This window comes from Myripristis murdjan, chromosome 23, assembly GCF_902150065.1.
Source record: "Myripristis murdjan chromosome 23, fMyrMur1.1, whole genome shotgun sequence".
NCBI classification, from domain to species: domain Eukaryota; kingdom Metazoa; phylum Chordata; class Actinopteri; order Holocentriformes; family Holocentridae; genus Myripristis; species Myripristis murdjan.
Genome location: NC_044002.1, coordinates 23,161,371 through 23,187,849, shown reverse-complemented (window position 1 = coordinate 23,187,849; position 26,479 = coordinate 23,161,371). Strand labels below are relative to the sequence as shown.

General features: G+C 41.2%; 1 protein-coding gene across 1 annotated transcript in view; it reads right to left on the bottom strand.

Annotated features, from left to right (window-relative positions):
* LOC115355581 (anoctamin-4) overlaps positions 1 to 25,823 on the bottom strand; it is a 52,804-nt gene extending 26,981 nt beyond the window's left edge. Inside the window, exons 1-13 of the mRNA XM_030046438.1 lie at positions 25,741 to 25,823; positions 16,874 to 17,077; positions 16,429 to 16,577; positions 15,452 to 15,604; positions 12,119 to 12,219; positions 11,034 to 11,078; positions 10,802 to 10,933; positions 10,475 to 10,581; positions 8,521 to 8,576; positions 8,147 to 8,268; positions 7,506 to 7,640; positions 5,595 to 5,691; positions 4,343 to 4,403 (exon numbers count right to left, since the gene is read on the bottom strand). Of these exons, the coding sequence (XP_029902298.1) occupies positions 4,343 to 4,403; positions 5,595 to 5,691; positions 7,506 to 7,640; positions 8,147 to 8,268; positions 8,521 to 8,576; positions 10,475 to 10,581; positions 10,802 to 10,933; positions 11,034 to 11,078; positions 12,119 to 12,219; positions 15,452 to 15,604; positions 16,429 to 16,577; positions 16,874 to 16,937 (1,222 nt within the window). The 5' untranslated portion in view covers positions 16,938 to 17,077; positions 25,741 to 25,823. The remainder of the gene's footprint in view (positions 1 to 4,342; positions 4,404 to 5,594; positions 5,692 to 7,505; positions 7,641 to 8,146; positions 8,269 to 8,520; positions 8,577 to 10,474; positions 10,582 to 10,801; positions 10,934 to 11,033; positions 11,079 to 12,118; positions 12,220 to 15,451; positions 15,605 to 16,428; positions 16,578 to 16,873; positions 17,078 to 25,740) is intronic.
* Positions 25,824 to 26,479: the final 656 nt, after the last annotated feature.

The following is a 26,479-nucleotide window of genomic DNA, read 5'->3' as shown; positions in this document are numbered from 1 at the left end:
AGCAGTTTAATGGGGTTTAAAAAGTGCCAAATGTCTCTCCTGGGTCCACAGAGAGTCTGAGAGGGTCGGCTGATGGGATTTCCTCCGAACAGCAGCCTGTCCCTGGGCGCCTCCCAGCCAGAGGTCAGGGAGCTGCTTCCCAAACCAGACTCCTCCTCCGCCGGTGAGTCCAACTCCTTTTGCTCTTGTCTCCTCTGCAGGGTTTTGTTTGTGAGAGGAAACGCCGCAGGGGCCGCTTACGTGAGCAACGCCTTTAGAAACATGCAAACACACAGCGAGCGGCGGCTGGCGTTTCCCCGGAGCGCCACACTGAGCAGACCATCTGCAGAATCACGAAACACATGTTGGAAAAAAAAAACAAAAACAAAAACAAAAAAACAAAAACTTGCCTTGCCTTAAGTTCATTCTTCAGTATCTTTAAAATATAGAGGATCCCGTCTGTGAGTGATATCATTTTGACAAAAATGAGCTTATTTAATCTTTTAAAAGTAATTGAAATTCATGTAAAAGCACTTGTAATTGTTTTTAAATAGACTTTGTAAGAGACGTCAGACAGACAGCCCGTCTGCACGTCTATTTTTAAATCAAATGATTTCTTTCTAAATTGAAATATTTGCAACCTGTTATTATCAAGTATATAGGTTTCTATGATAAAATGATAATTAGACAAGCTATCCATCAGCTGGAAGTGAAAGGTTGCCATGAAATGATGGAAGATGAAAAGGGCAGTTATTTTATTGTCTTCTGGGAGGTAAATAACAAACCTGTCTACTGTACATTTGCTGCATTTGTCTACTTCTGCTTGATGTAATTCTCCATTATGTGTTATTTTCACGAGCCAACATGCAATTTCTTATTGATTAGGCGGCGGCAAATTGATTGATTTAAAACAATAAGTCAGAAAGCAGTTTGGACTCCGGTCCTAGTGATGATAGCAAAAAATAATCCTAAGAGGAAGTTTCAGATAATCTCATTGTGCAAAGCAAAGTCTTCCATTATGACGCACCACCAGAGACTGGGCCTGGTCAAGCTTCACGTTCACATGTCAGCAGTAATAAATACATTAAATCTGCACTGGACCCAAACCTCTCCATAAAAATTTATTTCTCAACCTATTTTTGCTGCAGTTTCCAGACGACTCTTGTCTTTGCTCGGGTTCACTCCCGCTATTCTTCCTCCAAATCACCATGAAACATTCAAAAAGGTGGGATGGATTGGGTTTCCACTGTGAACGGGGCAATGTCTGAATATGCCGCGGATATCAATTATTAACTGTGGACTAATGCGACAGGACCTGCACTGCTTTCAGCACCAAAGCCGCCTCGTGTCCCCGAATGCAACAGAAAACACTCACAGCTTCAGATATCGAGCGTTTGGCTGCGACACATTTGAAGCCCACAGCGGGGTCATGCAAATGAGTTATACGTGTGTAATTCTGGATTTTCTTCAAATTATCTCCTGCTGTCTGGATGTAAAATGTCACAATCTACACTTTCATTTGTAGAAAAAAAAACAAAAAACAAAAAAAAAAAAAACGCTGCACAGCCGGGCCGTGTTACAAAGAGATTTTCCTCTTCATGCCTCATGCGGAGCCTCTACTCTGTGCCGGTGGATGATGCTGCATTTGCACTGACGGGATTAAAATTAAACATTCTGTTGGTAATAATTACAAGACCTCCGAGTCAAAAACTAATCCAGTGTGAATGGGGTTTAACGTGGCCGGGATTAGGGCTTCCTCTCCCAAACGCAGTTCCAACATCGCCAGAAAAGGTCTGGGATGAAAGAGTCTCGAAAACTCACACAGGTTTTCCTTCACCACCTGTTGGTGCCCGGACTATATTCAGGCTCTGTCTGTTTTGCAAGAAAGCTTTGTAGTTAGGACGTGTTAGGAAGTTTCCCTGCACATCTGGATATTTTAATGGTGGATGGAAACACTGCTTAAATGTAGGTATGTAGTTAAGAATCTGAAACCTGAGAAAATTCACTTGGTATTTTTTCCAAAAAAAAAAAAAAGAAAAAAGAAAAAAAAAAAAAAATTAGCAACTTAGCAAAATAAATGAATGAATAAATATATAACAATAAATTACTGGAACATTAGCAAAAATTAGGCATAATAAAGACAAGAAAATGCCAGATAATTATTTAAAAAAAAAAAAAAAAAACCTACCTGACAATTTGCTAAATTAATTAATAATATTCAATTAATTACAGGAAATCACCAGCATTTAACTTATTGAAAGAAACTACCTTGGAAAAAAAGCAAGATTAAAAAAATATTATTAAAATTATTTTAAAAATAGAGGTAAAAAAAAATAAGGTAAATTTTGTTTTGTGAGTGAAATAAAACCTTTCAAATTAAAAATAATTTCCAGGGCTCCTGGCCTTTAAGGGGTTACAGTTAAAGTAAATTCAGTTTAAATTCATGGGAATTTAAATTCTTGAATGTTTGAATTTGTCAATAAAGGCCCGAATTTTGTTCGTTAAGCTCAATGTCATCAATTTTTTCCTCCAGAATGTAAGCATTGTGCTGAGTTGCTCAAACAAATCTACCTAATCAGACTCTCCACTTTACCTCTCCTGTGTTTCAGGAGCAGATGTTGTGTTTTTATTTTAGATTTGTTCAGTTTCTCCCTGCAGAGCCGCTGCAGGTTTATGATGTAACCGCAGACGACCCGCGGCCATCTGCCGCTGCAGCGGAGGCTTTTAGCCAAAACCGCTTTACAGCTTCATGAGCGCACACCATTTTAGGAGAGATGCAGCCTGTAACCCGGCAGTGCAGGGTCACACACACACACACACACACACACACATGCACATGCACAGGCTGAGTTGTGTGTGTGCTCTCTCCCCCTCAGCGGCGCACGGCGGCGTGCTCATGCTGGCCGCGCTGACCTTTGCCCTCCAGCTGGTTCTGGTTGTGTTCCTGCTGCTCAGGTGCTGGAGGTTCGACCGGCGGGTGCAGACGACGCTCAGACACCCCGAGGCGGCGGAGAAGCTCCTGACAGGTGAGTCACACACCTGCAGCCTGGACACGTTCTCATGCTCTGATCCCAGATTATTGTCATGGCAACAAATCCAAGTGGCTGGTAGGTTTTCCTGCTCGTTGGGATCCAGTCCCGCATCAAATATTCATGTGACTCTGATGCTGTAACCACATCACAGCCCGAGGGGCCCAGGGTGTTAATGGGAACTATTTTCCTGCCAAACAACACAGGCAAACCGTATCCATCCACCTCCAGTTCAGACACGTTGGGGCGGAAATTAATATTCATCCAGCCTTGTTGTATTAAAGCTGGAACCCAAAATAAATCACACAGAAACTGTCTGGACAGGCAGACTGCACAGAGTGGACACGCCAGAATATCTATATTATATCTATATTATATCTATATTTATTTTTATTTTATTTCTTTTATTTTATTGGTATTTATTTATTTATTTGTTTATTTATTTATTTATTTTTAATATATGTATATATTTTATAATTAACCATGTTTTACAATGTCAAGAAAACTATGGTGACTATGTTTATTTATTTATTTATTTATTATCTTTATGTATGTATGTATGTATTTATTCATTCATTTGTTCATTCATTATAGGTAACCATGTTTTACAGTACCAAGAACGATGCCACTTTTTTTTTTGTGGAGAGCAGTATGACTCTGTTGTCTGAGCTCTGCTTTCACTCTGTTTTAACTGCTGTCTCTCTCTACAGTATTACCACCAGTTCATCACAGTTACTGTAAAGTTGCTCATTACAGAATCAGTGCTGTTATCCTGACAGTGCAGCAGAGGTTATTCACAGTAAAACTGTGGGAATGACATGAGAAGCTCCAGTAAATGCAGCTCGCTGACTTCCTGCTTTGCTCGGTTTCTCCCCCAGCCTCTCTGCAGCCCCACGACTTCAGCCAACAAGTGGCTCTTCGACTTGACGGCGAGGCCAAAGCTTCCTGCGCTCCGCCTGCAGCTCGCAGCAGCGACGAGTACGATGAGTTCGACCCCTACACAGCCTCTGTGCCGGCAGCCTTCACCGGCTGGCCCTGGGACCTCGTCCAGCGCTAACGCCTTCAGCAAAATGCAAATGTCGAGATCTTTGAGCGGACTGACGGACGATGGTGGCGGCGTGAATTTATGACGTGCGGCACCGCCAAACTGTGAAATGTACACGCAATGCTTCCAATGCAGACCTTTTAGGCTTTTCTGTCACTTCAATCAGAACTCCTATGTCGATCGCTGCTGAAATCAATCGTTTTGTGTGTTTTTATGTATCTGCAGTGTTTTAGCTTTAAGGAGAAACTCTTGAGAAAGCTCTGATCCGAGCGTGAAATGTGAAACTCACCCCAAACAGCCATGAATACGGCGAAGAAAACAGTTGCACCGTTGTCGAAGAGATGGGTGACCTGAGAAAACAGAGACGGTCAGCACGGCCAAGGCACAACAGATAATACAAATTATTACAACAAAACCAAGCAAAGTCTTTATTTAACTTCCCACTTTTATTTCCATAGTGACAAAATGTAAGAGAATTATTGCTTTTTACAGTAATCCAAAGTTAACTGCAGCACATTTTCATTATAGACAGACAGGGCTGATGGTTCAATCACTGAATCAATACATTGATTATCAATTCTGCAGATTTAGCCGTATCGATCTGAATGAATCGCTGTGGCTCGATATGAAATGCCTTCAATCACATCAACCACAATTCTTGATTTTAAAAAATATATAACGCTGTGAAATAACACAATGAAGTGATTAGCAATTTTTCAATGTTAGTGTTTTTTAATTAGAATAAATTATATTAAAGTAGATCTTTCATCTGATTTTTTGCACATTTACGAATAGGAAGGACAGTGTTACATTATTGTGCATGTTTATTTTAAGGAAATAACATCTAAACAATAACAGCTAAATTCACAGTTTTAATTTCTTTGTATGCCCGTACATTTCTCTATTGTGACATATTTAATTTGACACGGTGGCTCGTCCTCAGTGAACGCTGCAGCTCCAATCAGAAATCAGAAACAACTCAGCGGGACGAGGACGGAAAGTTCCAGTAAATTTCCAGAAAAACTGTCCTTTGGAAGTTAACCTGGGGAATTATGGAAATACTCCCACTTGGAAACTTTCCATGGGAGTTAACAGGAACAAATGGGAATTAATGGAATTATCTGGAAATTTGGGGCAGTTTATACAAACTGTACTTTTTTGACTTCAATCTATTGGTGAGCAGAACTTTAATCAATTCTTTTGAACAACAAAAAACATGAATGTTGAAAAAAATAAACATATTCCCTACATAACAACGACAACAATAAAGTCACATTCAAACTGTGCAATGAAAACAAAATGTGAAATGCTTCTGGTTTCTGTATTTTTCTGCATTTTTCCTCGATCCTGTACAGGACTCTAGAAATGAAGAAATGATCTGTATGTGTGATGGAGGAATTCATAGTGCAGGGTAGGGCATTAACGTAAAGGTCGACCTGTCGACGTCATTAACTGATGCCGACGTGTTGCCAGGGTCCGTCGAAAGTCGAAGAAAAAAAAAGGTGCGATAGCACCTTTGTGGGATGTATGGGATTATGTACCTTGGCGTAGATGCAGCTGTCCGACAGCCTCAGGTAGGGGCAGTACTGGTCGCAGATGGGACACATGATGATGTCCGTGGCCTGGCAGATTTCTTTACTGGAGAAGCAGACGACATTTGGCCCGGGTCAACACACACTCGCACCGCGGGACGGACCAACACACTCTCAGCTCAACCACCGTGCAATCACTTTGCCTCAAATGGAAAAAATACCTTGTTTTTTACTTTTTTTCCCCATGTGAGGGTTAAATATAGACCCAGCAACTAAAAACAGACATTGTGATTTCTTGTTTTTATATTCAGGATCTTTAAATTTGATCTTTTCCATGGCAAAAAAGTTTGTTTCCACCAGATTTTTGCTCTTGTCAGGGTGTAAAAGCTTGTTAAGCCAGCTAAAACTCTCTGCTGAAACTCTTGGGCTGATGAAATTCTCTTAGCCTGATGTAAGAGTTTGTTTTCCTTGTCTCTTTTAATTTGCTGTGAGTTCCCACAGCGTATTTGCAGCAGTGGACTTCAAACTCATGGCTGAAGTTGGACAAACTTCAGCCAAACTTTTCTGGCCTCATGCTGTCCTCTAGTTTTTTGTTTTTTTTTGTTCACATGTTGCACTGTTACAGCTGAGAAGCTCAACATCCCTTCAGTGAAAGTGTGAAGCAGGGAGCATTTTCACACTGCAGAGCTGATTATTAACACTGTAGGCCGAAAATCAGAATTCATTTTGAACAAATGAAAAATATTGTATGGTGTTTTTCAAACACCCAGGATTATCATATATATATATATATATATATATATATATATATATATATATATATATATATATATATATATATATATATATATACATATATATATATATATATAATTTCTTCAACTTCTGTGTGATTCGGTGAATTTTTTTTTTTAAAAGCTTTTAATATAAACTATAAGGCAAGCAGCTTAGTGTAGAGAGCATGAAGAACATCCTTTAGACTTGTCTGTCCTGCTGACGTGCCCTTGAGCAAAACACTGAGTACCACTCATCTGCACAATGCAAAAAAATCCATTTTAACAAGTCATTTAACAAGTCTCATATAATATGACGGCGCATAAGGGCCATTTTAGGGAGAAAAGAAAATTATGGAGTTGAGGAATGGGGTAATATTCCAAGAAGAAAACTCAGAATTTTCAAGATTGAAGTCATAATTTTACAAGAAAAAATTTAGATATTCTCTGATATTAAAGTGATACATTTACTAGAAAAATTCACAAATTTATAGGAAAAAAAACACTGAAATGCTGAGATTACAAGCTCACAAATTTATGAGAAATCAACAGTGAAAACTAGTTATTCTTCTGTGGGATTCAGTCAGAAGGCAATCCTGGTGGTTTGAACCCAGAATCACAATCTTCTCATCAGCATCTGGACTTTGAAGAGACGTTGCTGTGACTTGGGCCGATTCAGAAGAAAACAATCTTGTGATTCTGGGCTAAAATCAGCAGGATTTCACAGAATATTATCCCGACTCCATAATGTTTTTCTCCCCTACGATGGCCCTAATATGCCATCGTACATATGCAGTGTTAAAATCTGAAACAAGATTTAAAAAAAAAAAAAAAAAAAAACTTGTTTACAGTGCAGTTCCACTTGTTTCAGGTCTTTTTTTCTGGGAACAAGAATAAATGTGTTGAACCAGGAGAGAATAAGGCAGATCAGCCACCTAGGATCAAGAAAATTCAGGAAACAAGTTGGATTATCTCATCCCGCTGTCAGATTTTTTTTTTTTAAACCTTGTTTGAGGAAAATCAAGGTTTTAACACTGAAAATGAGACTAAATGACTTGGTAAGATGTAGATTTTTTGCAGTACAGGGCTGATTACCATTATTGCTACAGTTATTACATGATAAAAAGGAGCGAGGAGGGGTGTTTACCTGACCTGGCAGTGCTCCAGAGTGAAGACGCCGTACAGGAAGACCAGCAGACCCACCAGTGCAGCGGGGAACAGCATGCCAGTGTACCAGCCCAGCCAAGCGAAGTACAGGCCGATCTTCTCCCCGAAATACCTCCTACAGCAGCACCAGGGGGGAAGCACAACGCCATGACTGTACACAAGCTTAAACACCTAAACTATATTGTTAGGCATAATCTAACTGGTCAGAGGGGAACTTGAAATAAATCAAATGAATTTTTTAAATATGCAATAAACTTTAGTAATTGACAAGAAATAGAACTAACGCTTTTTATTTGCAGATAGCTTATCATTTCAGTGTAAATCTGTGGGTGTGGCAGCTTGAGATTTGCGTGTCACAGAAACTTCCAGAGGAAAACGATCGCTGCTTTTTTCTGCTACAATTTTATTTCACACAGTCAGACATGATTTGTCTACAATTAAACTTAATGAAAAAATGAGAAGTTGTGGCCCACCTGTTCGTGGACATATCCCGGCCTCTGGGGCTCATGATAGTGATTCAGTGCTACCATATCATTCAAGTGTGACACCTATACTCCTGTGCCGTGTGATTTGTCAATGTGAAAGCTCTGTGCAGGGCCCCTGGGAAGTGCCGTGTTGTACCTTATGAGGTCCAGCGGCTGGTATTTGTACCAAACGCCCCACCAGGCCCAGCACTCGTACAGCAGGTGGCGGTGGTTTTCAGCTCCATGTGTCCTGATGGAGTTTTTGCTCCGGTAGCTCCCCTGTTAACACACACAATATAATCCTTTAAAAATTTAACAGTTTTTAGGTGGAGGCTTCAAATAAGCCCACTGGGTTTTTTGCCTCTCCTTGTACTGTATATCACTTATCATTTATTATATGTATATATCTTTTAACTGTGCAAAAAATAAACCTAAACCCTGACTTCTCTCTGCGCATCAGTGTTTCCATGCACACTACACAGCAGAGCAACATGAATGAATCAACATCCCGTTAAAAATCGTCTGTTTTACCTCATGGAGAGGGAACGCCGCCTCGTATGAACTGTTGCTCAAAAGGCGATTTATCCCTGGAATGAGAAAGGAAAGAGTAGAAGATGCAGGACGAGTAGGAGATGAAGTGATTATTAATTTAATTACAGAATTTCAGCCTGATAAAATAACAGAATAAGGTGAACTCAATAAGGTGAGCTTGATAAAACAAGATAATCTGTATTTATTATCCTCTGCTCTTCTCTCCTGTGGAGTTCCCCAGGGCTCCATTCTTGGTCCTCTATTATTCACAATTTACATGCTACCCCTCGGGCCAATCATGTGCAAATTCGATATCAACTTCCATTGCTATGCAGATGATACACAGCTATATGCCCCATTAAAACCTGGAACTACCGCTGTTTCATGCATTATGTCATGCATCATTCCTTTCTCCTGCAGATTTAGAAAAGCTCATCCATGCCTTTATCACTTCCAGACTTGACTACTGTAATGCACTTTATCCTGGTGTGAGTAACAGAAACATTCAGAGATTGCAGTTGTTACAAAACACTGCAGCCAGGCTTTTAACAGGTACAAAAAGAGTTACCCACGTTACACCTGTCCCTGCTGCTCTTCACTGGTCACCTGGGAGTTTTACAAGTGATTTTAAGATTTGACTGCTTGTTTCTGGGGCACTGAACGGCCAGGCTTCTGTCTATATCTGTGAACTGTTCGGGCCCCTGGGTTGTGGAAATCTCAGGCAGGCAAACTCAGTGTCCTCTTTAAAATCTCTTCTTAAGACTCACTTCTATAATTTAGCTTTTCTTAACTGATGCTGGTCGCTTCTTAATTATTTTATTGTGCTTTATCTCATGTTGGATTTTATTATATGTGTTATTTATTGTGTTACTGTTGAGCACTTTGTAACCCCTGTTTTGAAAAGTGCTCCATAAATAAAGTTTATTATTGTAATTATTATTGTCCACTTATGTAGAAATTTGCCTTTGGCTTCACAAGTTGGTTAAGACACACCGCAGTGAATCACAACATATTTATAAATTATAAAAACATAACATGCAGTCCAGACAACAGTAAGAGACATGGTTCCAGTGTGAACAGTGTTTAAGAGTTTAGCAGAGTTATTGCATTTGCATATTTGCATTTGCATTTTGGCATTTTGGTATATATATTGCTGCAGCGACTCTGTAGCGAGGGGAGTTTTATGAATTCTTCACAGAGGGGATGAACAGGATCAGACACAATTTATCCGCCTTTTAGTTTCACCTGCATTTTATATTATATATCCCATCCCATCCATTTGGGAATTTCCCAGTTTGGGATCAATAAAGTATACCTATCTATCTATCTATCTATCCCACTTTTCTTTCTTCTTTCCCTGTATTACATGTAAAAGTTGTAAAAGTGCTATCAGAAAAGACTCCTAAATATTTAAACTCCTCCTCTGCTTCAACAGGCCGATCATTAATCAGAGCAGGTGGAAAACAGTGGCAGGTGTTGTTGTGACTAATAATAACCAGCTCCTTAGATGAACTTTCATTAATAATGAGCAGCGAAAAATAGAAAAATAGAGGTTTAGCACAACAGGGACAAAAAGGTAGTGAAGGATTTAAGATGAGAACATATCTCAAAAGTAGAGATAATAAATATAGGAAACCAGATCCAACAGCTTCTCAATCCTTTTTTTTTTTTTTGCTCTGATTTCAAAGAATTTTGTTCTTAGCCTTAACACAAAAGCTTCAAAGAGGTTTCTGACAGGCTGCCTGCGAGTTACATTGAGGTAAAGACTTTTGACGGCCTTTTTCATGCCAGTGAAAATGAAAAAATAAAGCCAAAGCCTTGTCCTGTCAGCCAGTGGGTTTGAATAGTTTTCAGGGACTTGAATTTGGGTCATCAAAGTCGAGACAGCGTCTGGCTCTGATTTATTTATTAATTTATTTTTTGCTTTCCACTTTAACGTCTGGAGGAAACTCACCCATCTTGTTCTTCCCCTCTTCGTATCTGACCCGCTGCAGGATGTGGTGGACGATGCGACTCCTGGTGGCGTTGTTGAAGAACGTGTCTTTGTTGTGGATGATGAAACTACAGTGAAACAAAAACGGTTATTTAAAGTCCGGCCACTTTTATTTCTGTGCCAAGAGAAAAAAGAAAGAAAGAAAAGCAGAGGAAGAACTGAAATGGAAATGCAAATGGCCCGACGGGCAGCTCAGGATAAGGCTGATGAAATCAACACATTAAAGGGCAGTTTCATAAAAAAAAAAAAAAAAAAACAAAGCAAAAAAAAAAAAAAAAAAAAACTCACTGGTGTATCCTGGAGCGGCTGAAGGGGGCGGTGAAGCTCTCGTTCTCCTCCAGGTCAGGCAGGGTGTCGTTATCGAACTTCATGGGCTTACGGGGAAGCCAGCCGCGAAACTTGTTCATGCGCTTCTCCATCCTGCAGGTGTGTATTTATTATTTAAAATAAAAATGCATACATACAAAGGGATAATGTTGTTCTTTTTCTGAGGTAGTATGTCAGTCCTGCTCACACTCACCTGCTCATGAACTTGTGCCGTCGCTGCATGTAAAAGATTTTCCTCCTGAAAGATTCAGAGGGTTATGAATAATGCAATAATACAGCACAACAATAACAACAACACTGCTGCTTCCTCTGTTAATACTGCTGTTCCTGCCACTCAGGTCAAGTCAAGTTCAGCTTTGTTGTCATTTCAGCTCGTTTGACAGCTCGTGCAACAACAAGAAGCAGCTCTATGATTGGGAGAAATACCTTTAAAACCTGAGCAAGGTCACCAGATCTCTCTCAAAAACACGGGGGAAAGGGCGACTGGCAGTATGGCAGTATGTTGAAAAAATTACAAGAAAATTACTAGGAATTAGTGGGAAAAATAAGGAATAAAAAAAACAAAACAAAACAACAAAAAACCCCACAATATTAGCAAAAATATAGAAACATTAGAAAAAACTGTATTTATAATGATTATATACTACAAGGATATTAAACGAAACATAATATAAAATTGCCACAAAATAATTAAGAAAAAAAATTCAGGACTAAAAAAGAAAGAGAAAAACCACCATCATGCACCTGCATTCGAAAAAAAATGTAAAAAAAAAAAAAATACAAGAAAGAAAGAAAGAAAGTGGATTTGTGAATTTTGCTCAGAGTTAAATAAAACAAGTCGACCCACGGGCCTCTATGTTTGAAAAGGTACTAATTAATTTGTATTTACTCATCAGATCCATTAAATATTTGACGTCAAAATAAAAATCCGAAACTACATAGGAGCTAACAATGTAACATGACTTTTATTAAATAATAATGTTAAAAATGATCATATAGATGATTTATTCAAGATTTGAAATATGCAAATAGTGAGACACTGAGACATTAAAAGCAGCTGATTTCCAAGCAAAGCACATACACAACAAAGAATTTCATCAATTAAAATTGATTTAATAATAATATATATTAATAATAATATAGACATGTACAGTCTGCGATCACGACCGCTGATATACCTGCTACTGTAAATAATAACAATAATAATAATATTAATGATAACATTATTGATAATAATCAGTCTTCCAGGAAACAGCTGCTGGAGTTGAGCTCGCTCACCTGAAGGGCATGCGGATGTTCATCAGCTCTGCGTAGCGACACAGGACGTCCCAGGGAGCGTGAAGCTTCAGGAAGATCACGTCGCTGTTTGTCACCGAGGACTGAGGAGACGCACACACACACACACACACACACACACACACACACACATTTCCACAAAGGGGATGAGAGAGCAGAAGTGGGAGGTTTGAAATGACACAGACTGTAAAACACCAGACTTCACCTTGACTTGTGGCTTCATTATTATTATTATTATTGTTATTGTTATTATTATTATTATTATTATTATTATTGTTATCATTATTATTATTTTGTTTTATTTTTGAGTCATTATTGCCATTTTTTTAATTGCCACTTTAAGGCATCTAAATTTTATCAAAAGAGACACAGACTGTATGAGATCCTTATGTGGTTTAAAAAATATATATATTTTTTAACTCCCTGTTGTCATATGTCAACAGTAACTCCGTAAAATTGTAGATATTAAACACACCACTTCAGATCAGGTTTCTGTTCTTTCACTTGATGTGAGACAAACAATACCGAGCTTTTCTAAATAAAATTTCCTTTCGAGTGGACACAATGAGGGGCCAAATGATCCTTAAACATGCTGAAACTAGCAGCTACAGTTATTGTGGAAGCTGTTCCGCATTTGGTTGCACTGATCAGCACTGTCAGAGGTACGGTAGCAGTCCATTTCTACACAAGTGAACCCCCTAGGGCTCATTATTGGACCGCAAGGTAATTATGTAAACCTTACACTCGATAAAAGTATCAGACCACCTACACATTCCACCTACAGCAGCTTTTCTGACATCCCATTCTAAATCCATAGGTATTAATATGGAGTTGGTCCCCTTTTGCAGCCAGAACAGCTTCCACTCTTCTGGGAAGGCTTTCTACCAGATGTTGGAGTGTCTGTGGGAGTTTCTGCCTGTTCATCCAGAAGAGTATTTGTGAGCTCAGACACTGATGTTGGACCAGAGGGCCCTCTGGCTCACAGTCTCCGTTCTGGTTCATCCCAAAGGTGTTGGATGGGGATGAGGTCGGGGCTCTGTGTGGGCCGCTCAAGTTCTTTCACACCAAATTCAGCCAGCTATGCCTTTATGGAGCTGCTTTGTGCACTGGGGCTCAGTCATGCTGGGACAGAAAAGGGCCTTCCCCAAACTGTCCCCGCAAAGCTGGAAGCAGAGAATTGTCCAAAATGTCTCGGTGAGCTGAAGCATTCAGATTTCCCTTCACTGGAACTGAGGGGCCGAGGCTGAGCCCAGAAAAATTAGCCCATAGCGTTATCCCTCCTCCACCAAACTTTACAGTCGGCACAATGCAGTCAGGCAGGGAACGTTCTCCTGACGTTCACCAAATAGTTAATACCTATTATCTAGTCAATATTGTACTTATAATATAGGAACAATACTGCTCTCTATAAGGTACAAACCAGAAGTAGCCAATGTCAAAGGTCCTGCCACAGTGACGAGCCATCATACCCCTAAAGGTACAACTATGAGCTTTGTTTTCTGAGATTGTGGTGGGCGTGGCTTTCGGAGGATGACATGTTGCGTCCCGTCTCTATGAACGTCGTTTCAACTTTTACTCTGCAACTGCTTTCACAAAGCGCTTCAAAAGTGTTGCAGGCTGTGATATCTAGCGTCTGTTCAACGTCAAAAAAATATTTGCCGGGGTAATCTCTCTTCTTGACCTGTTTTTACCACCTCGTACAAAGCAGGAGCTGCCAGAGACGAGACCTAAAAATAACACTGTGGCTCCATGCAAGAAAACACAGACAAGTGGGCTATTCAAGGAGACGAGAGCCATTGTCTTCCTCTGCATGAGCTACATAATGACGACCTTGATGCTACAGCTTCAGCAGAGACACACACACACACACACACACACACACATACAGTGCTGCCGTCGCACTGTTTCAAGCTTTCAAGTGACTCTTTAGCAAAATCAGAGCCATGCAGGGAGAAAATTGCCATCAGCACATTAGTTGGGGCTTTATGAGTGGCAGCTCTCCGATAAAAGTCCCAACGAGCTGAATTGTCAGGCCTTGTAATGCCGGCCATAGAGGCTCGGTGCGCTGTGAAACTCAGCAGACTGGGGTTTTTGGAGTTACGTGCATTATCGAACTGGGCAATAACCTGCCGTCGTGCAGGAACTGGCACTGATGTTGCTCATGTTGCAAATATCTGTCAGCAAGCTGCATGTCTGCCAAAGTAATCACAGCAGAGCTAATTCTCCATCGGTGAAAAGGCCTCCAAGCTTCCCGTTTTTTTTTTGTTTTTTTTTGGTTAGTTTTCTTTGTTTGTTGTTGTTAGAGCAGTGAGGCCAGAAATAATTTTGTGAGACTGTCCTCTAACAAAAAATGAGCCCACAGGTCGTTACTACGAGTTATAGACACTTTTTAGACTTAAGTGACCTCTAGTGGTCCTGGAAATAACAACACTATGGTGTAGTGTTAAGGGAGAGACAATGCTCCTTTCGGTTGTATTAGAGGGTTGCAAAAAACAACCTGTGTAGTCGTATGGATTTGTTGGGTTTCGCTTACACAAGTCATTTAGGCCTTGTTCAAACTAGAGTATGGATACCTGACCGAAGCTCGTCAGGACAAAACGGGTTGGGCCAGGTTTGGAAAAAATTTAGAAATTATGTCGGGTCAGGTTCAGTCACATTGGCATTATTTTAGTGAAAAATGATGGTCCTGCTGTCTGTTCTGGGCAACTTCCTCTATAGTGCTGGAGTTTACATGACTGCACTGAAGGCAACACGTAGGCTATTTCAGGCAGTAAATGTAACCTAGTGATGGAGGACAAGCAAAATGTTGGGCTTGGGTCAGGTTTGGACACAAAAAAAAGTGTGTGTCGGACTTGGAAAAAAATCTGCGGCTGCACTCCAGTTCAGACTGCCAGCCAAAATCTGTTTTTTTGTCATTTCAAGATTGTATCCAGATTTCAGATTTCAGAAAGGCTGGACGGTGAAACACATGCAATGTGGTGGAGGTAGTGGTGAATGCGATTCCAATCGGATTTCCACAGATGTGTCTCAGTCTGGATGCTCCGGATGCTCAACGACGATGTCAGATCCAGAGTGACAGAAGAGCAGCATCATCAGCGTACGTAATTACTCACACACAAATCTGATCTGATCGCTTGCAAAAAAAACTGCTGACAGTCTGTCAACAAATCTGTAGTCTGAACCAAACCACTCAGTAAATAAAGGGTCTCAGATTGGTTGTGATTTTTTTAATACAGCCCCTTTAGTGAATTGACATCCCTGTAAGCAGTATATCCGGTTAGTATTCAGCACCACGGTGACATAAATGCTGCTCACCTCCTTCTCCATCTGGAGGCCCTCTGCGCGCATGTTCCTCTCAAAGACCTCCCTCTTCTCTGCCTGCGAGCTGGACTTCCTGTACACCAGGATGTAGTCGATTCGGCACTTTCCGTCGCGGAAGCAGAGGCCGCTGGACTTACTCCTTCCAGCCTGAACGGAGGTGAAAATGTCGGGAGAGATGCTGATTAATCCTCTCAGCAATCACAAGGTCGCGAGACGCATGATAATTACTTAAAAAAAAAAATGTAGCCCCTGAAACTCATGAGCCCTGGGGCAGGCTTTTATTTTGAATGTTGATGTTTTATTTAACCATCTGATCAAAATTACCTTTATTTCTTTATATAAAATAAAATGAAATGCTACTTCAACCTATGAAGACATATTTTAGAAAGAGCAGACTACTATCTAAAAATATAAATTAATAAAAAAAAATAAAAAACAGATTTAAAAACAAAATAAAATACAATTATATAAAATAAAATATAAAATGATAATAAAATAAAAAATAACCTCAATTAAAATAACAACACTACACTGTCCTGTAAAAAAATATTTTTCTCCTATTTTTCCATGTCCACTTTTTTCACTTTCTTTTACTATTATTTTTAACTGTTGGGTAAAGTTTTTTTTTTTTTTTTTTTTTTTTTTTTTTTGACACTTGACACTTTGACACTTCTCAGCACCAACAAAAAAAATGTTTTCACAGGCCAACTTTTTTTTCTTCTTTTTTTTAAAAAAAGAAAAATGTGAAAAAAAAAAAAGAAGGTGATTTTGATCTTGCCCAGTACTTCAAAATTAGCAGCTTCATGCACAATTAAAGTCAGCGATCACTGTAAATGAGTGCTATGTGAATGGAGCTTCAGAATACAAGGCTTTAGATGTTTTTAAAAATGGCAGCATGTAATAATTAGTTTTAAATGACTGTGTTCCACTGGGTTAAAGCCACACCACAGGAAACGAATCCCCGGCCTGACCTCTGGGGGCGCTGCCTCGGTCTGCGTGTTGTCGTCCAGGATGCTGCTGTGCGTCCCGGGGTTCAGCAGCGTGGAGTCGTCGTCCCGGGACGGGCTGCTGGCGCCCTCCGACCGCTCGCCCTCCAGGAGCACGTTCACATCCTTCACAGCTGAGCGGACAAAAAGCAACAGCCGCTCGTAGACAGGAACATTTATTACCAAAAAAACATTTAAAAGAAATCTGTGCCAGCGTCACCCATCTCACCCTTAAATATGTCATTTTATTGAAAATCAACATGGTCCCACCCAGTGCAACTCCATTATATTACAGTTACTGACCTTCAGGAGCTCCCAGATCTTGGTGGATGATGGAGATAGTACAAAAATAACACTAAATAAGAAAAACTAAATTTTTTAGTGGGTTTACCGTCCCTTTAAGGCGACAGCGCTGTGTTTCAGGACTCACCGAGGGGAGGAGCGTCATCCTGCGTGCTGCTGGAGTCTGGCGCCTCGGCCGAGGATTCCTCCATGATGTCTGCTGTCCCGCGGGGGGAGGGGAAGGACAGGGGTCTGTCTGCAGCCTGGAAGCCCGAGGCCGAAGGCTGCGGGACTCTGCGTCGAAGGGGGCTCTGCCACGGAGGCTCAGACCCATGAAGAGATAAACTCACACCTGCCAACACACAAACACTTTCTCTTCACCTTCTCTTGTTTTTTCAGCATTAGATCGGTGACAGCAGAAAGGAGATGGGACATTTTTAGGGGAGACATGCGACAAATGTCCCAGCTGGATTCAAACTTGAGGATGCAAAAATCTCCGCCTTAACAACCCAATCAGTCTCACATTCAGCCTTAAAGAAGAGTTATGGGACAGTGAGGACCGAAAGTGCTCATTATTTTCATTAAAATATGTCAAAATATCTTCTATAAAACAAAACAGTGCTGTCTAAAAATAAATTAGAATGGAAAATGACATGAGAAGAGTTTTTTTTTCTTAAAACAAATGAAAAGATTGCCATGAGAATGGGATGATCCCACTTGTTTCCACTGCTAATCAGCTTGTTTCACTGGTGTCTTTACTATTCTCATAAAGATGGAACAATATCTCAGTATCTCAAGGTATTTTGTGATGATGATATTTATGATGATATGGCAAAATACCAAGCAGCGGAAATAAGTGGGATAATCCCATTCCCATGGCAATTTTTTCATATGTTCTCTAATTACTGGTAGCCACACACAATTTAACAAAATAAAAATGTTTAAAATGTAAAGTCAGTATAGAAATAACTCAAAGTTTCCCCTCAAATATTCGATACAAACTTCACACTGCTGTTAAATACTGTCATAAGCATAAACATAAGCTTCCTCACGTCCTCTCACTAGTCATTTACTGTAAGCAAAATCTTTAAGGGTTGATAAATCAAAATTGAATTCTGCTCTTATGATACATGTTTTTTTAACCAGCAAACCATCTCTGCCTCTCATAACACCGAGTGGTTTCACAATGCTGGTAAACTAGAAAAAAACAACATGAACAGGTGTTCTAAATGGATATCTTTGCTATTTCTACCATCCTTCCCACATGACGTCAACGCGGCATCAGGCTGCCAAATTAGCCAATCAACTCGTCAGGAGGTAAAGGAGACAGACCCGAGCCAAACGCACACTCCTCTGCTGCAATCTGAACTGAAAAGCTCAGATAAAACTCAGACTAAACACCTGGATACACGTGTAGGAACATGAGAAAATGAGTACAAATTGTTCAGTTTCAGCGATTCAAGCTGCAGCGCCACTCCGGCTTCAACTCGCCTGCCTGCAGTAGAAGTAGAAGTACTGTTCCTCTGCTGGTATTTGACTGCAGTAGAAGTAGAAGTACTGTTCCTCTGCTGGTATGTGACTGCAGTAGAAGTAGAAGTACTGTTCCTCTGCTGGTATCTGACTGCAGTAGAAGTAGAAGTTGTGCAGTAAAAATCTACTGCAGTAAAAGTAAAAAGCGTCTCATTTCAAATGTCCTGGCAGTAAAAGTGACTGAGCTCCTTTTTCCAAACAGTAATTGTGTTAGCTGGGATCTTTTCCATGCAGTTAGAAAAGGAGCTTTTATTATGAAATTTGGAAATGACAAAAACTAGAGCGAACAAAGGAGAAGCAGGTTCTTCTTCTTGTCTTTGCTGACTGAGTTTTTATTGTGAAAGCTTCCACAATCTGTCATTTGTGATCATTTGTTCTCTGTAATGTATCTGATTTAAACTGAGTGAAGGACAAAACTCAAGCAAAAAAATGGTCTGAAGTAAAAGTAAAATTACTGACTCCAAAAAGTACAAGTACACAAAAAACTACTCAATTACAGAAACGTGAGTAACTGTAAGTCATTACTTCCACCTCTGGGAGCTGGCAGCAACATTGCCAAAATATCATTAATATCATGACATGGCAAATTTTTTTTATCATATAAAAAATGGCATGATAAACGATATGATATGGCACACCTCCAGTGACCTCTGGCGACCTCTATGGGCCTCTATGGGAAACAAATATGACTTATTGCCCCTTTAAAAGTGTTTTAGGCTTCAGGATTTACAGAGGACGTTGCCAGGATATAAAGTGAGTGACAGACGGAGACAGAGCTGAGACAACCTTCACGGCGTCTGACCTCGGAAGACCTTCACGAGACAAATGGGACGGGCCGGCCGACTAAACTCCGCTCGTGTCCGTCGGGAGGAGAAATTATTCAAGTCTTTGCAAAACAGCTTAGATCTACTAGATCCAAACAGGACTGCGCCTCCGCCTCCGCCTCCCATCAGGACGGCTTTCGGACGAGCGGGAAAGGAGGAGGGGGGGCGGTTTGTCGTGCTGAATTTCCGTTTGTGACAGCGAGAGGCGACTCAGCTGAAATTTTCTGCTGAGCCGCCGTAGTAGCGGGGACAGAGACAGAAGTGTGTGTGTGTGTGTGTGTGTGTGTGTGTGTGTGTGGACAGGGGCGAGGGGTTTGTCTCGGCCCTTAATCAGCCACTGATGCGTTGGTACATTGGCTGCAGCCGATAGAACAACAATAAATCCCAAACTGCGCTATCTACACCGAGATCATCAAGGTCACATCCAGCAGGATTTTTAATTCTCTTCCCTTTTTTTTTTTTTTTTTTTTTAACTCAGTTCCTCCTGTTTCCATGGCTCACAGGTTTATAGCATCCAATTCTGTCTCTTTTTATTGCATCCTATCCCATTTATTGAACACTGGAGTGATGAATGCTGAATTGTCCAAAAGTTATCTTGAAAGTCATGTTATCTCGTCGTCAGTGTCTTTTTTTTTCCTTCAGTCGACGTAGAAAAAGAAAAAACGCCGGTGGGATGACATAATCCAGCGCTTACCAACTTGTTTCCAGAATTTTCTTGAATCAAGTGTTATTTTGGTGAAAAACTGCAATGGCAGATTATCTTGTCTGGAATCTGGAATTCTGGAATCAAGATTAGCATTGGAAAGAAGTGGGATTATCTCATCCCACTGGCATATTTTTCACTTTGTTTGAAGATTTAAAGAGTGAAGATGAGACTAAATGACGCGTGAAGATCAAAAATCAATCAAACATTAAACCAAAACTTGAGTAGACTCACTGAGGACAGTAAGGACTGATGGAAAAATGAGTTTAAAATGTTATTTGCATGTTATATTTTATGGCCATAGACTCATTTGGGAAAACTTTTCTTCATCACCGGTTCTTCTGTTTCATTCTTCCTAACTGATATTGCAAGGTATTGCACCCGAGGAATCACTTCAAATCCAAAAGTAGGCACCTTAAAAGGAAGCTTCCCCTGTGTCCTACTTGAACGAGAAACTCCGAGGAGCTGCTGTGGGTTGGAGACTTTACTCTACTCTGTTTTGCAGCCTCACATGCATGTAAAGCCTTTGGGAATCTGCACCAGCATGGCTAATGACTCCGGAGCCGACGGTGTCTTCGGCTCCCTGTGTTCAACGCTCACCGACCTCATTTCCTCGGCACCCGCAGCTCTCCGACTCTGGTCTCATTAAAGAGAGCGAGAACTGCTTACTATAAATATTAGCTCTCAGAGGAGAGACACACTACATAATATTACACTGCTGCCGTGCTGAGGCAGGGGCATCTGCTCAAACAATGTCTTTATCAAACTTTAACGGCATCTGTAATACAAACCACTGCTGAGGTCACGTGGCGTCGATGCTTCACCAGGCACACTCGCTTTCTCTGCTGCAGTAGCTGTGCTCGGCTGGTGCAACCCAGCCTCGTCTCCAGACCGTCGAATACTGCAGTTTGTTCACGGCCTTCTGTCTCTGATACTGACACAAGCGGCATCAGGATGAGACACGGGGGACGGTGACGTAAAGAGTGTTAAACTCCATGAGCGGACGTGGTTGGGGTGGACGGTGGGCCGTTTGAAGGGCAGGGGCGAAAAATTCAAAAGGGCACCAACTGCACGACAGGGCGCACAAAAAGCTAGGATGCATCATGTCAGATTATGATTAACATTCTTGTGAGGTGGTCCAGATTAAAAGTAAAATGCTGGGAAAATACACAGGACATACACCTATCGTAAGGGCACCTGTGCTACAGCAGCGCATCACGTTTTCTGCACTGTGGGGTCGTCCATTAAGAAACTTCCCACATTTTCATGCATGCAGGGACATCCTTTACAGCACTGCAGCACATTTTATCCACTGGAGGGGCACGTCTCCATTAGAGGAGCACTTATTTCATTATAATTTACTATTATGATTTATTTATTGCATGAAAGGGCACTGTAGAGGGCATTCAATCTTTTTATTTCCTATGTGAAGACAGAGCAGACAATGGGGCACCTCCTCATGGCTTTGGCACTTTAGCGATGCCAGTGAGTCCGCCAGTGATGATGGGCACCTAAGCAATAGTTTCCATTTTTGCCGTCACTACTCAGGTGGGGAATGAATCCTACACGGACCCAAAATGACTGAATTTCCAGATGTTACTTGTGTTTTGGTTTGTTATTTATTGAGTTGTAGAGAAGATCCTCTGCATGAACCGCTGTGCTTCTCATGACCGCCTCAAGTGGTCAAAATAATTCCTCCAAGATATATCTAAATTCAATAATAATAATAATATATGCCAACAATAAACATTAATGGCTCCTACAAGACTTTCGCAAGACCCATGTTCGATTCCCATTTCCAGCTAGAATTTTCGTGTGTGACTGAGTTCGTGTCAAGTTTATGTTTTGCTGCCGAAACGTAACCTTTCCCTAACCTTCACCAAGTGGCTTTCTGCATAAACCTAACCTTAACAAACGGTTTTACTGCCTAAACCTAACCTTTCCTAACCCTAACCAAGTGGCTTTAAAACTAAACCTAACCTTTCCCAACTTTCACCAAGCGGATTTGTTGGCTAAACCTAACCTTTCCCTAAACTTAACCAAGTGGCTTTATGCATAAACCTAACCTTTTCTAACTTTAACCAAGTGGTTTTGTTGCCGAAACTTAACCTTTCCTAACCCTAAGTGGTTTTCTGCATAAACCTAACCTCTCCTAACCCTAAGTGGATTTCTGCCTACACCTAACCTTTCCTGTCTTTAACCAAGTGGTTTTGTTGCCTTAAACTAACTTTTCCATAACCTGAACCAAGTGGCCTTATGCCTAAACCTAACCACTTGACACTGACATGTTAAAAAAGCGATAAAAAAAGCGAGAAAGGCTGATGCGTCTCGTAAGGCACTAAAATGGCGTGACAAAGCTATGGTATTTGTGATTTTGGGAGTGAGATGTGTTGGCTGTTCACAGCTCAGTAATGAGAACCATTTTTTCTGTCTGGGAGCCAATCCATTTTTGGTGGAGATGCAAGGAACGGTTCAAAGTTTGGTGCACAAACAAGAATGGAACCGGTTCTTTGCTGTTGGAAAAGGGGTAACAGAGCTCTGCAATCCTGAAGAAATGTCAAGGCTGCTGATGGACAATAAAGTGAGAGAGAGAGAGAGAGAGAGAGAGAGAGAGAGAGAGAGAGAGAGAGAGAGAGAGAGAGAAAAAATCTCCTTTCTCCACCTTTCAGCCTGGAGACATCTCTCTGACCTTGACCAGTCAGCTGACAGCTCCCACATGGCTTTTGTCGACACATTTTAGTTCATTTTTTCTTTTTTACCGTGAAATCAAACCGAACCAAAATGAACAATGCAGCAGAGTAACAACTGTTCGACTGCTTCCAAACACAGCAAATGGACTACAGGTGTGAAGACGTGTTCAGAGTTACAAAAAAAAAAAAAAAAATAGAAAAGAAAAGAAAGGTACCGGCACAGGCGCACTGCAGTTCCTCAGTGCAGTGAAAAAGCGCTCCCTCCAGACTAAATCCTGTTTGCAAATAAGATTCATGGTGCGTTTTATCCAACTAAAGTGTCACATGTAGAGGATTTACCGCACATGAAATTACAATAAGAGCCAGACAGTTTAAACTGTCACGGTGAATTATTTTGAAGTGGCAGCCTGGCACTGAAAACCTGCGAAACACAGACGGTGCTTCAGACACGGCAAATAAACAACTTTAGTCCCACTTGACAGGGTGTTTACACAGGCACAGGTAATTCATCACCACCGCAAGCCCCTAAATAGCAGTTGAACCCAAGCAAAGACCTCAAACAGCCATCAACCACATGAGTTAGATCTGGAGTTTCAGCAAATTAACTCAATATTTCTCTTTTTTTTGCACTTGTTTTATCTCTGTCTTTGCCAAGTGGTGTTATGATCTACATTTAAACATCCATTACACGACTGAGCGTCGGGCTCCTTCGCCCTGCAGGCAAGCTTTTCGTGAACGGGCCAAATTCCCCAAAATCTCGATAAGAGCATCATGATGTAAACTGGTGTAGTCTTTAATTAAATATCAGAGGTGAGCCTGTGGGCTGCTCGTCTCTCCACAAAGCAATTACAAAACGATCAATCAGAACAGCCCAAACCTCACATTAGTGATAACAAATTGAAGTTAATTCAAACTGGTTAACGCTCCTGCTGATGCAACCTTGTCTCACGGGAGCTTGTGCAATAGCAGATTCGCGTTCAGGGACACAAGCTTTGTGCATATGGATACAAATTTTAACTTGTGACCGTGAACACAAATTTTCCTTTGCCAGAAGAGGCTAAATTTGGGTACCTTCAGCCAAGAAAAAACATATATCCAGGTGGGGAAAGGTTAGAGTTAGGCACCAAATCTGGAAACTGGATATGATCTTAATTTTAAGTCTAGACTAAAGTCCTATCTAATACACCAAGACTCTACAGCTTCTACCTAATTATTTCATTTTCACTTTTACTCTTAATTTTATACTGTTTTTTGGTGTTATAATATGGTATTTGTACTTTTGTTGTTGTTGTTGTTTTTGTCGTTACTTCAATTTTGAGTAATTTATTTTATTTGTTATCTTATCTTCACTTTTGGGGAGGTTTCCTTGAATAAGCCCATTTTGGGTTTTTTACCTCTCCAGCACTTTCTGTATTATTGTTGTCGTGTTGACTGACCCACCGACCTCCTGACATGGACGCTGTGGCTCTAAATACTCCCTCCCTCAGAGTAAAGGCTCAAAATATACTTTCGCTGGAATGTATTACTTTTAAAGTCGTACTATAGGTTACATTTTCGTGATTCTATCACAAACTGTGGGCTGGCTGATGATATTTAGTCGATCTCTACCTCAGAAACACGTGCTAATTTTAAACAACGGTCCATTTTACTTTCACCTGGGAGAGGTGAAAAATTTGCCTACCTGGTTATAGTGTTTAGCTGAGACAACAATCTACCAAGAAAATGACAAATGCCAACATTTTTAAAGGGTCCATTGAGGGTCTAAGCCTCATTGCTGACCTCTGCTGGCCAGCAATCAAATAACAACAACAAAAATATTTTCAGTAAAGCTGTGATAATTCTGCAATGCAGGTGGAGTATATATGGAAAAATCGGTCAGATTCACACTTATTCTCATTAAATGGCAAAATCCCGTCCCTCATAGTCCCGACTCATAATATTTTTACGGATTTTAACTGCCACTCTTCAATTCGGCATACATTTTACCCACATGACTTTGCTGGTTTTGGTATGTTTTCATTTTTTAGACCAACACCTGAGCGGCTCAACTAACTTGAAGTGCTGGGCGGAGATTTTGTGTTTCATGATTTAAAAAAAAAAAAAAAAAATCTGAACAGAAGAAACGACCACAAAGTGAATGTCACACACACACACACACACACACACACGTCTCTATATGTATGTGCACATGTTTGGGCTCTACAGAGTAAATTCAGAGAAAACTTCAGCAACATTAGACTGTAAGTTACTATCGAGACCAAATGGCTTCTGATTCACGGTGAAGGTTAAAGGTCAAGAACAGAGCAAAGTCAACCTCTGGTTACTAGTTTCAGGGCTCAAACCATCAATTTTGTTTTATCTGCAGCGACAAAAATAAAAACAACAACGTATAAAAATCCACTCCGGAGAGCAAATCGTTAACAATTCAATTACCGACCATCAAAAAAAAAAAAAAAAAAAAAAAAAATAGTCACAGCTAAAAGCATCAATAACACCTCACTTCCTCCTGTAACACAACCAGCCTTGAAATAATGACACTTCACACAGAGAGGAGAAAAAAGCAGTGTGTGTGTGTGTGTGTGTGTGTGTGTGTGTGTGTGAGAGTGTGTGTGTGTAGTAGTATTGCGATCTATTGCCAAGGGGATCAGATGTCACTCAGTTCAAACGGTTCCAGCTCGATGCTCCCATCATGCTCTAGGCTGGTGGAGGAGTGTGTGTGTGTGTGTGTGTGTGTGTGTGGTGGTGGTGGTGCTGAGGGGGGAAAGAGTGGAGATTTCTCGGCTGCCAACCTGCTACTGATGCCTGGACAACACGGTCACAGACACACACACACACACACACACACACACAACAAGGGGGAGGCATGACCCACTTCTCCCTCTCAGAACCGAAACATGTGGACTGGAGCAACATAACGTCATTTACAATACAAAGGAAGGGAGCGAGAGAGAGAGAGAGAGAGAGAGTGTGTGTGTGTGTGTGTGTGAAGGTCAAATTCATGCGTGTTCAAGGAAAAAGTGTGAAAAAAGAGATAGAAATGAGGCAAAAGGAGGTCAAGAAAGAGGAAGACACAGCAACACATGACAGGTAGAAACAGAGAGAGTGTGTGAGAGTAAAAGTGAGAGGAGAGAGAGAGAGAGAGGGAGAGAGAGAGAGCACTGCAGCAAAAACAATCCACTGTGGAGAGAGAGAGAGAGAGAGAGAGAGAGAGAGAGAGAGAGAGAGAGAGAGAGAGAGAGAGCGAGCTGGCCAACTTGACGACACTCACCGTGTGAAGGAGGAGAGAGAGAGGGCGAGGGAGGCAGCTTCACCCCTCACAGGGCAGCGGTGGCAAGGCAAGCACCCAACGGGATAGGGGGAGTGGGGGGGGGGTTCCACATGCACGCACACATGCACACACACACACACACACACACTCACACACACACGCACACAGTCTCACCCATCCCCCCCGAGCCCCGGTGTGTGAATGACCTCACTGCAGGAGGAGCAAAACAAAACACGACGTCCCACGAGGGAAAGCTGCATCCCCACTTTTTTTTTTTTTTTTTTTTTTTACTTCTTCTTTCTACTCCTCATCACTGCGTCGGTCAGTCGACCCTCACACACACACACACACACACACCCTCAACCCCTCTGCCATACACACTCGTAGACACACACACACGCTGTAAGCATGCAAAAAAAAAACAAAACCAGTCCAAAAAACCTGTCCAAGACCTTCACTGGTGGAGGGAGAAGAAGACGCTAAAGCAGCAGCAGGATGTTTACACCGTGAGAGAGAGAGAGAGAGAGAGAGAGAGAGAGAGAGAGAGACAGAGAGAGAGAGAGAGAGGGGAGCTGCATGCTACTCATCTGTATTCTCGATCTGTCTTCCCTGGCGGCCAATCAGAGGAGAGGCAGCTATGACAGCGGCCAATCAGAAAAAAGGGCTGGCTGCATCAGTGTTGCTGCCGAACAAAGCAGTGACAGGCGGCTGCGATCGTGCACCTTGATCCGAGTGGTAA